This window comes from Buteo buteo, chromosome 9 (genome assembly GCF_964188355.1).
Source record: "Buteo buteo chromosome 9, bButBut1.hap1.1, whole genome shotgun sequence".
Classification (NCBI taxonomy): domain Eukaryota; kingdom Metazoa; phylum Chordata; class Aves; order Accipitriformes; family Accipitridae; genus Buteo; species Buteo buteo.
Genome location: NC_134179.1, coordinates 45613811 through 45626770, shown reverse-complemented (window position 1 = coordinate 45626770; position 12960 = coordinate 45613811). Strand labels below are relative to the sequence as shown.

Genomic DNA, 12960 nt, shown 5'->3' with positions numbered 1-12960 from the left:
TAATTTCTTTTTTAAAAGCTTTTAAAAATTGTATCAACTGACAAATGTTTAGCTCCTGGTAATGCGAAGATTCATCCATAGATGCTTGTTGATGCATAAAGTTTGGTCTGTGCGACCAAATCCAATATCCCTGCAAACCTCTATATTGTATTTCAAACTTATACATTTCTGGATTCATTTCTGGATGCTAGACAGCCTTGACTTCACCTGATGTAAACAGAAGATGTTCTGAGTCCCAGGGAACTGAAAGCAAACTGTAAACAATCAGTATTGCAATGCAAAGTAAAAGGAAGATTTTAAATTACATTTCAAGTTCTTATTTGCTTAAATACATAGGCTTTTCCTGCTAATGTTTATACTGTCCTAAGGTATAATATCTTATGTTTGTTTGACGGATTCTTAATGTTTTTATTATGTGATTGTTCCCATACCATCAATGAAAAACACTGCCAAGATTTTGGTTTTAGAACTACATAAAACTAGAATAATTAAGACACTTGTAGAAAAGATATTGGACAACAAAACATTCTCATCTCAGTCCAAGTCAGCTGAAAAACAGCCAGCTAAGAAAAATAAAATCAGAACACAGGATCCTTTTACATGTGCCAGCGGACAGAGCCAAGAACAAGGGAGCTTTATGCACACAAGGAGACTCTTAAGTGGTATAATACTTTGACTTCTAAAAAGACGAGTGTCTTGTAAAAGTTTACTGCCTTTTTTCTCATTTTACTGAAGTATATTCTTAGTTGGAGCCTAAAAATGCATTCTATCTAGTGAATTTTTATTTTTTACTGAAAACTGAATTTTCTTCCTAAATATCTGGCATTGCGCATTACTGAAAAAACTTTGAAAAATATGTAAGAGCCGTTCTTAGCAGACAAGATCATTGGGATCATATAGTAACTACAGTGAGCTAGGAAATGAAGAATTCTTTGCAGAAAATACAGCACAGCACACAACCTATACTTCCTACCTCCCCGGTAGCTGTCAAGAAAGGTAAAAGAAAACTTACATAATCTGCATATTCTGTGAACTGAGCACACTGACACATGGCAGAGGTACTGTAAACACCTTCAGAGACAAACCAGACACTTTTTCTGACAGCAGCTAGCTATGTTTGAAGTGTTAATTCACCAGAACTTTGCACCCTGCAGAAGAGGAGCCAAACTCTTTGCCACAAGGGGCACAAGCATTCTTTACCACTAGTAGTGCTGGTTCCTCTCCCTCTTTTTGTGTTTCTGCCCATAAAAACACCAAAATGTAGGGTGAGAGGATGTCCAGGAGCCCAGCTATTTTTCCAAATGGGACAGACCCCAACACCAGATCAGGTCAGCCACCTAAGGCTTTGCCTTGCTGACTTTCAAAAACCTTCAAGAACGGAAATTCTGTAACATCCCTAAATAACCTGCTCCAGTGCTGCACAACTGCCTGGTGAAGGCCCATTCCAGCAGCCCTGCCACCAATACAGGTGTACTGCTGGGAAGCTGTTCCTCTCCCTTCCTCTCTGCAATTGCACTCTCACGCTGTGCAGCTGTAATTTTGTCCTTTGCTTTGTCTCTATTAACCGCACATTTATAAGGTTATAAAAAAACACAGTTATAGTGTAACAAAAACATAAAGACATTGTATATATTCATTTCAGCACATAACTTAGGAATCATCATTTTAATCGCCTCAAAAGTGACAGACCTTTGCTTTATTAACTTGCTTTTAGAAACAATTGGAGGCCTCTGACCTTCCAGTGCTTCCTCAAAAATAAAGCTCTGCAGCTTTAAAATCTGGCTGTACGCTCTGTCTCCTCTCACTGCAGGCAGGGAAGGCTCTGCAGCAGCGGGCTCATCCTATCAATAAGGCTCGGTTAGCCAAGGTGGAGGATGGGAGGAGAATGGAACTGTCCCAGCTCCTCAATGAGATCAGGGCAAAGTATGAAACGCTCACCACCAGAAATCAGATAAAGACCATCATCTCAGCAAGGACCCAGGTAATGACTTCATACAGACATACACCTTCCAGAGTAAGGAGACAATCCCTGTCTATACAATTCCTCCCTCAGCCTCTATGAGGTACAGTATTTCCTTTTCAATGCAGCATATTATTGGGGAAGGGATTTTGATTTTACTGCAGTAAGATGTGAACTAGACGATACGGAAATAGATTTTGTTTAGGGTATGAATTCACACTAAACAAATGCTGTGTAATTCATCTGGATGTTTTTCTGTACCTGCAACAGTGATATTGTTGTGATTTTAAAAATGATGACATATGCTGTAACATGGTAACCTCTAGCACCATTTAGTTATCCCAGAGGAAAAGAGAATCTGGAAAATCAAAGGCAATGTAGAGAATCCATTTATATACAGAAAGCTTTACCATTTTTAGCACCTATATTAAAGAAAACTGTACCTTTTCAGGAACTATTTTATATTGTTCACAGTAAAACTATGTTATACTCTTCAGCAAATATAGTTTTTTCTTTCATACAGATTGATTAACTGTTATCAACACACAATGCTACTATTTTAGATTTACATACAAAACATCTCTAAAACCCAACTGAACTTTGAAATAAAACGGCAAAACACTTTTCGGACATCAAACATGAAGAAATTCAGGGTGAAAATTAGGTATTGTATCACCTTGTTGTACTTCTTAGGCATTGCAGAAATTCTGGAGGTTTATTTTAACCACAGGCCAGACTACTGCTGCAATCTGGGTGATCTACACAGTAATCCAATGACACACAGCAGCTATAAACTAGATAGTTAAGCTAAGTTTGTATTTGCATTTGGCACAAAGCAGCCAATGCATATTGATATAATCTTGTCACATAAATTCTGCAGTACCCAGGCAAAAAAGGGTAAGCAAAGAATAGAGTGTTCACTTGTGGATTAGCCAAATCTAGATTTTTCTCCAAAACAATGGCATGGTAAAATTACAATAGGTCAGTATGTTACGGGGGGGGGGGGGGGGGGGGGGGAGAAGCTTATTTTATTTGCTTCATAAGACCTGAATTAAAGACTTTATTTTCTTAGAGTTGATGGCATCATAAGAACCTACATAAAGCAGTAAAATATGCAAAAGAGCATGTATTGTTTCAAGTGCTTATGGCATCTTCACCACTTGCAGTAAAACTCAGAATCCGAAAGGAAAATAACTTTCATAAGCAAAACAATTATTTTGGAAGTTAAATGCATGAACATATTATCTAAATCAAAGACGAGCCTAAATCTAAAATGACCTGACACATGCTCAAGATTGGCTTAAAAACCCTACATTTTCTTGCAAACACAATACAGTGCTTGTTTGACTATTTACTTTTTTCTAAGAATAAGCTTCAGCCTTAAGGATGGCAAATTATCTCAAATAGTATTTTAGATCAGGATTAAGCTTAGAACAGGCACTTCACTTCTGAATTGTCACATTTAACATGGGTGACAGCATACACTCAGAAAACATGTCAATTTTTTCCTTCCTGTGATAGGTAAATCTTAAATAACCTGTCCTTACAGGACAAGGAAAAGTTGTAGATTTGGATAAAGATGCTACTCATGTTTAAGTGAATGGAGGTACTTGCCCTCAGGTGAGAATCTGAAATCCAGACAATGCCTAGATCAGGCAAAAACATAATTACAGCACTTGTCAATTGTGATATATTCATGCAACCACTCAAAAGGGCTCCCTCTCTATAAAGCTGTTCTTAGAAATAAAAAATACATTAAAAACAAAGAACCTTATTCAAACCTGGAAGCTTGAACTGACTACAATTCGTCTTATTTCCATGAAGTTAAGCCCATTTACTCTAGAGGTGAATAAGGTCTCAATACAACTGCTTAATTTGTATGGGAATTCCTCTACAACAAATATGTTAGGCATAAAGATGTGGCCAACTACTTGCCATCAAACATAGCAGTATAAGGGCTTCCCATCTAAATGGTACATAAAATATTTACTCATCACTGTTAGCTTTAACAAATTTATATGACTCTCAAAAAATTCCAACTAGGTATTTTTATGTATCTACTTTATTTTCATTATTTGAATATTTTTTTAATATTGTGGGGTTTTTTTATCCCCAGTAGCTAGAAGAAGCTACAATTAAAAGAATGGACAAAGATGCAGAAGCATTAAAGGCAGCCAGAGCAGAACTCTGTGAAGCAAGACGGCAGTGGCACCACATGCAGATCGAAATTGAATCTCTCCATGCTGTGGTAAGCATCATAAAATGAAACTTGAAATCTTCTAGGGAAAAAAAATATCTTTTTCCTGATGTAAACTATTCCACAATTCTGTTTATGAACAATCACATCCACTATACAGCAGAAATACAACACACAGAGAAATGCATAGCTTTGCAGTGGACTTTCAGCTTGTCACACAGAGCACTAACCAACAAGCAATAACCCAGTCATTGGTCACATTTAAGAGTATTACATGTTTTGATTCAGGATCTGCCATTCAATATACACCTGTTTTCATGTTTTCACGCCTGCCAGACAAATATTTGCATAATACTCCCTCATCAAGTTCCCAGTCATTCTGCCTAACCAATTCACATCAAGTTTATAACTTTTTTTGAATCTGTGGACCAAATTTATCAATTCATTCATGATAAAATATGTCAGCAATTTACTGAATTCAGTAATATAGATAAGCTACGAGGGAACACAGACCACTTGGTTTTCATACAGTACTAAGCTGGATATCATTTCAGCCATACAGGTAAAAGCAGAAATCTGTAAAATCAATGGTAGTGGATTTCTGGTACAACAGAAGGCTACATTTTTTTATCCTGTCTTAAATTATTACAGATTTTACTGGAAAATTTCTCAGCAAAAGTATTATCTTGAAAGCTTTACTCCTGTTCTTAAAGAATATTCTTAAAAGAACTGATGTAAAAATACAGAGGTTGTTAATGAAAAGTACGTATAACATCTTTATGCATATACTTTCCAAATCTTAAAATATGAGTTAAATTTCACAGGAAAAGGGTTTGGAACGTTCATTGCGTGCCACAGAGCAGCAGTACCACATGCAACTACAAAATTTAGAAGCGGAGATTGAATGCTTAGAGAAAGAGCTACTGGAAGTGAGAAGAGGTATTGAGAAACAGCTTCAAGAGCATGAAATTCTCCTGAACACCAGGATGAAACTGGAGGAGGAGATAGCAACATATCGCAGTCTGCTTGAGCAAGAAGAGAACAGGTACTCATCGTTTAGACAAAAAGTATTCAAATTTATCTTCCATTTCAGAATATCTCATTGAAATAATCATCAGAATTGTAAATACATGAATGAATCATTAAAAAAATCACAGTATAATATCCTTAGAAATGGTTTCATGGTAAATTAACTTCACTGATTTCACACTTTCTGGAGCTCAGAGTGTCTCCACAATCCATTGCAGATAATAGCATGCTTACTGCATCCTCACTCGAGGCACCGCATGTTGATGTAGACTTCGTATCTCATTAGCTGCCTGCCGTGGGTTCTGTTTGTCTCAGACCATTGATGAAGCAAGTCCACACGTGTGAAGTTCTGGGAGAGAAGTTCATGTCTCATCACATGACAGATGGCCATCTGCATGTGGAGTTCATACTACTCGCTATCATTCAGAGTGTTTTAAGGCACACGTTAGGATGCTATTTCAGAATACACCTTCCAGTGACATTTTGCCTTGGTTGTAACTCTTCATGTCTGCCCTTTCCCTGGTATACAAACACCAGTAGTTTGAAACGTAGACATGAGAGAGGCAGCTATACAAATGTAAACAACGAGGAGGATAAGGAAAAGGCAAAATATCACATCTTGCACTCAGCACTGGTATCTTAACAAAACCAGGCACGCGATTCTGAAATCTTTCAGTGGAACACTGCCTCCCTCAGTCCTTTCTACAGAAAATGGAGAGTTTCAGTCCTGGAACTTCACACTTTTGCATAAGAGGATTCCAGACAGGGGAGTCAGTTTCAGATTTAATGCTTCTAGCTCTGAAAATACACACAATTTGGTATCAATAAAATTAAATAACTCTTCCTAGCACACAGCAAACTGACGAAAAACTGTCCAAAAATAATGAAGAAATTGCACAGATATTTTCAGTAACTTTCTTCAGTTCTATACTCAGAATGAGAAACCCAAACAAATAGTTGCTACAATCAAACAGAACTTCTCATCGTTCTCATATTTTTAATTTTTTCATAGCTGTTCATAAGACAAGTTTTAGATTAAAGTAATTCAGTATTACTAGATGACTCTAATAATTTTTATTTTTGCAGGTTTCGTTGCTCTATACCTGACCAGAAGGATGACAAAAAGCCTACCACTAGCAAGATTGCCTTTACACTGCCTTCAAGTGAGTTTTTAGACACTTTCCCTTTAGGGGATTATGGCCCTAAAGGAGGTTCCTAACTACTGACAAATTACTGGTTATTACAAAAGGATCTTCTTCCAATACAGCAGGAGGAAAAAATATCTGTATGCTGACCTCACTCTTCTGCATGCTTAGTATATCTGCATTTTCTTTTACAGATGGCGTAAAGAAGCATGAAACTGAGAAGGTGGAACTGGTGACAAAACAAGGAATCCTAGATGGAAATATAATGAAGGAAAGTGCTGAAGCTCATGGCACTGTACAGTAAGAGAAACATGAATTTAAAAAAATAACAATTGAAAGTAAATGGTGGGCATTACATTTCTGTAGCTTTGAGTTTTCCTCTATTTAGTATCTGTTATATCATGCCCATACAGCCAAGAAGCTCCAGAATAACAGTGATAGTTCTTGAAGGTATATTGAATGGCATGTTTTAACAATACATTAAAGTTCTTTTTATCAGCATTTACTTCATAAGCTAACAATATCATGGTAATGCTTCTGATTTGTAATTTGTATTTCTGTTAAGAATGAAACTATGAATAATTCATCTAGTTAAGGTTGAAAGCAAAAGAGCCCATACCATGTTTGCAAAGTCCCTCTGGGGCATACTTATGCATATAAAGCCAGGCTTGGCTGCTCTACCTTGCTATTTGGAAACTCCTACGTTTCACCAATTACCAAACAGGGAACAGAGAGCTTGGCTCCTAAATGGACTTATGAAAGTCTGTTAGTATGCAGTATGCACCTCAAATTACTTTAATAGTATTGGATTGCCCCATTCTTTTTTTTTTCTGCTGCTCTTTAAGCTCTTTTGTAGACTAGCATTTAACGTTACATTTAAAACAAACTGTAGTGTAGCATGTCACTAATACTTAACTGTAATCAGCTGTTGAAAACATGCAGAAATTTGGATTAAAAATTAATGCCATTATATGGTCCACCATACACACTCCATACCTGAAGCTTATTTTCATACATGAGAGCTGTTCATCTTACACAGTCTGACAGATTTGCACAGGCCTGCTTGGCTGGGTAGTTTACTCTACCTGAGTAAGGCCCCCAGAGTCAGACTTTTAGATCTGGATCCTGATACATACTTAGAGGATGAAATCGGTTGGATTTGGGTGCCTAAATATTATAGAATCAGCTAGAGATTTAATTCTCTGTATTTTACTTCTGCCCTTTTTTTATTTTTTAAGTTAATGTAGATCTACATTCTGAGGTTTAGATCTGAACCAGATTTTTCTCCTCCCTATTTTGAAGGCTTTCAGATGCAGGAATTCTGTCCTGCCCACTATAGTACAGGGATTTCTTGCAAAGTTTTTGAACTTGGATTCCAAACTTTCTCCTTGGAAACAAACTGCCTGATGTGTTTGGAGCAGTGGTTTTGTATCCATGCCCACTTAAAAGTACAAAACCAAGAATATAATGAACCCTCACCCTTTATTTAGCTTTTCTGGAGAATGAACCTGTGGAAAAAAAAGAAAAATTCTAGTTTCTCAGTACCCATCTAAACTAACTTGATGCTTTGTTATGCTATTTATCTGTACATTTAAAAAGCAGTCCTGAAGACAGATAATTCATATTGCCTAAAGGATCATAAATACATTTGCTTTATTGTTTCAGGACAGAAAAAGTGGATGAAGTCATTAAAGAATGGGAAGGTTCTTTCTTTAAAGACAACCCTCGCTTAAGGAAAAAATCAGTTTCATTGCGCTTTGATCTCCACCTAGCAGCAACGGATGAAGGATGTTTACACACTAAAAAGAAAACTCTTCCCGACATTGAAGTCAGGCTGGTAATGAGGAGATCTTGCAGTATTCCTTCTATCAAACCTTAACCTACAGCAAATTAACCCAAAGTTCATCTCCAATGGGCTCTGGAAATAAACTGTAGATGGACTTACACAGCCTGCTATCTTGCTACAACTACAAAATCTTACTAAGTACTTTGATTAATACAATAAAAACATACAAGTCTTTCAAAAGAAAGGGAGAAGAGCAAGGGAGTTAAGATTCCAAGAAACCTAACTTCTACTAGTTTTATACTCTGGGTGCAGCCCTTTAATTTTCTCATTATTGTTGTTTTGTAGAATTTCACCAAATATTACAAAAATTAAACTATAACTTTATACTTTGACATATTCTGCCTTTGTAAAAGAGAAGTTGTTTTCTCTTTCTGGAAATGAGAAATGCATATTTCATTCTCTTAATTATTCAATACTGCATACATATAATGACTGATGAATCCTTGTAATAATTTATATCACAACTGTCATACTTCTTGAAATATATTTTAAAATAACACTTTCTAAAAATTACATACAAAGATGCTCTTAAAATACATAAACTATTAACAAAGAATTTTCTTTTAAAAGTGGCTGGTATTTTTAAATTAATTTTTTTAGGCAACAACTGAGCAAAAATGTCTTTCCCTTACATAATTATACGCACATTTTTAAAAGTGTTGTTACAAACCAATAATATTTTAACCATATTGTTCCACTGATTTTGAAGCAGTAATTTCCACTGAAAATCAATCATTTTTTTATGTGTCCACACATATCTGTGCTACAACTTTCTTAGCCATAGCAAGTAAAATGATACTCCTTAATTGTTCAAATGTAAGGAGTCAGCCAACCATTTTAATGCTGGGTTTTAATTAATTTTGCTTATTGTAACAATGTGAATTAAAATACCTTCAACAAATTTCTCTTCTGACAAATACTATAGCTAAGTTATGCTCTTGATCTAGTACACATAACAAGTCACTATCATGCCAGGGTACAACTACTATAGCTTCAAATCAAATGGACAAAGTAAGGGCAACATATTCAAAGTAAAATTCTACCACACCCCTTAAGTATCCCCCACTACTACTCAAAGTAGCTATGGGCAAATACAAAGTACAGTAGGTGACCTTGCATCTGTACACAAAAAAAAACCAGAAATACAAACTCAGACATACTTCTTTATAATGTTGAGACAAATTTCAAACAAAAATTCAAACAAAATTTTATTAAGATAAGAATGATGGTTTACGCGGATTTTAAAGAGGCTTGGATGTCAGAAACTCTCACCAAAATCACTGGGATTGCAGGGGCTCAGGATCTAGAAAAACCACATACCATATTTGCTGGATTCACAGCAGCATGTCAAAGATTAATTTAAGTGTCAGTATTCACCTTATTACTTACAGCATGTGTTACAAAACCCGATACTACAAATTCTTTCAGTGTTAATTTATGCTTCTATCTTTTGTTAATGGTAAGAACAATGCATTTATATTGCCCACAGTTCTATATCTACTGTATGAAGCTGGCTAATTATCATTAACCTTAATACTGATCTGGTGTTGTTAATACTTGAGTATTTGGCGTCCTGAATGTATTAGCCTGCTCTAGTATTTTCACTATGCAGCTTTTTTTTTGTGCTTATACTCTGTACATTTTACAATACTTGAATTTAAACTAAGTTTTAATTGCTTTAAGGCACTTTAAACAGGGATAAGAATTTACCAAAGTAAATGATAGTACTACAATAAAAAAAGTATTAAAATTGAGTTTGCCCATGCATATTTTGTGACTTTTAATGTGTATACCTTAAAAGGAAAGAAGTAACAAATACAAAATAGAAGTTGTAGATAAGAAAATCTGTAGCACTGCAACCAAGTGTTTTCTAAGCTCTCCTCTACAATTAGAAAGACACAAATTCCCTAAGAATCTTTATCATAACATGTGAGTGTTCTCCTGCTACAAAAATTACTCTTTTTCTGGTAAATTCAGTAACCCTGTCTAGATCTAAAGTCCCTTGTTCTGAGTAGCACACAAGAAAGAACAGAAGACAGCATCTGGCATACATAGTTTACAAGCTAAAAGATAAGCTTACAGGCAAAGATAAATAGCAAGCAAATATGTAACAGAAACATAGCTTAACGCACATACCTTCAAAACTGCTAAGGCAGACTTCCTTATGCAGGAAGAGCTTGCATAGGCATATAAAAATTACTATACAAATACATGGAAGGTACTGCCATCTCTACAGTAAACAATAATGGAATACTCTTACTCACAGAGACTTTTTTTTCTTTAACCAGGGGGCGTTTGGCTTATTCTCTAACCTTCGGTACTTCTTGGGGTATTATCTTCTCTAGCATAACTCTAGATTTTTTTGTTTCCCTAATGACAGAAACCTCATCCAGCATAGTACAGAACACATACCTGACTTTGCCTTGCAACACAACCTCCATGTTATTTTAGAAGAGAAAAATTTCTGTGTATCTATAGTAAACATTGTCTGGGATACTACGTAACTAGAAAAAAATGTTGACCTTCTTCCTATATGTTATTTCATCCATCTAACAGCCTGACCTCATGGTTTCTGAAGCCATCTCCCTGACCCCAGCGACAGCACAAGTACACCCTGAGCTGTCCTGTGATGAGAAATTTATTCTACCCGCAGACTTTGCTGTTGTTCAACACTGGACTCAACTGCTCATAAAATATACAGTTTCTGTTTGAAGTTTGAAACAACTGGCATAAACCCAGCTATACTGTTTTATGATCATGAAACCTGATGCGCTAAGAAAAAAAAAAAAAGACTGCAGTTTAATAGCTGTTTTTGCTAACACACGACATTCTGCAGGCAGCCCACTCTTGCCTGTTCAAGGCTATTTTCTTCATGTGCGACGTCCCAACCCTGACTTCATTAGCTGCATTAAGAATTGCTGCTACTCTAGACCTGGTTCAAGTGTGCATCCTGGTTTTAACTCCGTTTCCTCCCCTTACGGTACATGTGTATCTTTTGTATTATTCATAAATTCCATCTCTTCAAATGTATAGATCTTACTCTTTTGTTCATCAACTACTTGAACTTCCACTAGTATCAGTATGAACTCCATGGGGGCATAGAAAAAAAGAAGTATTCACAATAACATCTCACCCTGATTTTAGGTCACTTTAAAGCTGAATTAAGAATATAACACTGAAGCTTGAAAATATGGCAAAGAATTCTTCACTTCTGCGCTAATTAAATTCAGACCAGCTGAGCTAGTGGCATCTAATACCTGCAAACGTCTGATGTAAACATGAGTTTCATTGTCTCAACCTACTTTCCAATGAATATATATCCTCATTACAAAGCTTATGAAAGTGTTGCTAATTAAAACAGTTGGATAAGAGCCAACTATTTAGAGCCCCCTGGTTAGTACAATGCAGTGTAAACAATCCTATTAAACCAGTAAAACTACTTATGTCATACGGTGTGTTAAAAAGTGTACACAGGCAAAACCTTTCACTATCAAAACATGGAAATCAGGCAAATAGCAAAGTAAAAAACCAAAAACAACATAAAAGAAAGTAAGGAATAAATTGCTGGCTTTGAAAACACATATAATAATTCAGAACTATTAGCATGGCAAGTGAGTATCAGTAAAGGTACTTGAAGACCATAATATTTCAATAAGCTGCAAAAATTTAGGATTTACTTTAATGTTATCAACATTAAATGCATTCTAACACTATCAACAAAACCATGTTATTAATAAACTAGAGATGAACGCACAAAGCAGTCAAAACCAGGGGAAAAAACACGTTATTTTTTCACCTCTTAACAAGTATTTTCTCACCTTTTCTTTAAAAATACTCTGCCCAGGTGAAACTGGTAGACTAAAAAGGCGTATTTGGCTGGTTGACTGAGGAATCTTTTCAATTCTTACTTTCTTTTAATTATGAAATTGAAGTCACATATCATTCTGCTGCTTGTCAACAAATTTCTATTGTGGCCCCAGATAGCACACTGTAAGCAGATGAGGGCAGAGTTCTTGTCTCTTTACTTGTTCATATTCTTATTTAAGAACAAAAGCAAACTGGGCTAGACAAAGTGTAGGCATCAAGAAGAAACGGGCCTAACTTGCAACAACCCGGTATCATACTCAGTTTTTCTTCTTTTCACCTTCTACCGTTCTTTTGGGTTAGGCAGGTATCATCTGTTTGGCTTTCCCTCAGCTGCCACATTCACCAGATCCACCAAAATCCTCCTTTATGGATGTCTAGAAATTTATCTTATTAGCCATATGACAGCATTTCAATGCCAAACTTTAAGTTTTCATACTGAATTCAGTCACTTTTAACAATTTTCACTATATAAAAGACTCCTATGCTGAATGCTGAGGTCTGAAATTCTTCATCTTTCTCAGACACTCAGAGCCACAGGGTGTATCGTGGTTTATATTTGCCAGCTTTTTACCTCCGTGTGTGATACCTTCATGATTTTCTGCAAGAAATTTTTCTGGATAATCCCACTGCTCCCAGTCTACTCTCTAATTCATAGTCCTCTGTGATTCAGCAGCTAAGTGTTTGAGTTGGTCAGTTTGATTTGGTTCAAAATTATAACCTACACAGATTTGTAACCTAGGGTCTTCCCTGCAGCCCATACGACCAGCCTTCCTTCGCGCCACTCTGCAGGCTGACCTGCTTCCTCTGGGCCTTCTTCTGTGCACGCCCTTGCATCGACACACCACCATCTTCCCCACTTTCCTCACAGCACGGTAAGCACAACCAGAGTGAGGGCGACATCCCGCTCCCGCTCAAC

The 12960-nt window shown here is 36.3% G+C and overlaps 1 protein-coding gene across 1 annotated transcript; it reads left to right on the top strand.

Moving 5' to 3' along the window:
* The first annotated feature begins 1885 nt into the window (after positions 1 to 1885).
* On the top strand, positions 1886 to 8210 carry KRT222 (keratin 222). Its single transcript, XM_075036943.1, has 6 exons — positions 1886 to 1981; positions 4080 to 4208; positions 4982 to 5202; positions 6273 to 6353; positions 6503 to 6631; positions 7997 to 8210. The coding sequence occupies exons 1-6, from the start codon at positions 1886 to 1888 to the stop codon at positions 8208 to 8210; spliced, it is 870 nt and encodes a 289-aa protein (XP_074893044.1).
* The last annotated feature ends 4750 nt before the right edge of the window (positions 8211 to 12960 follow it).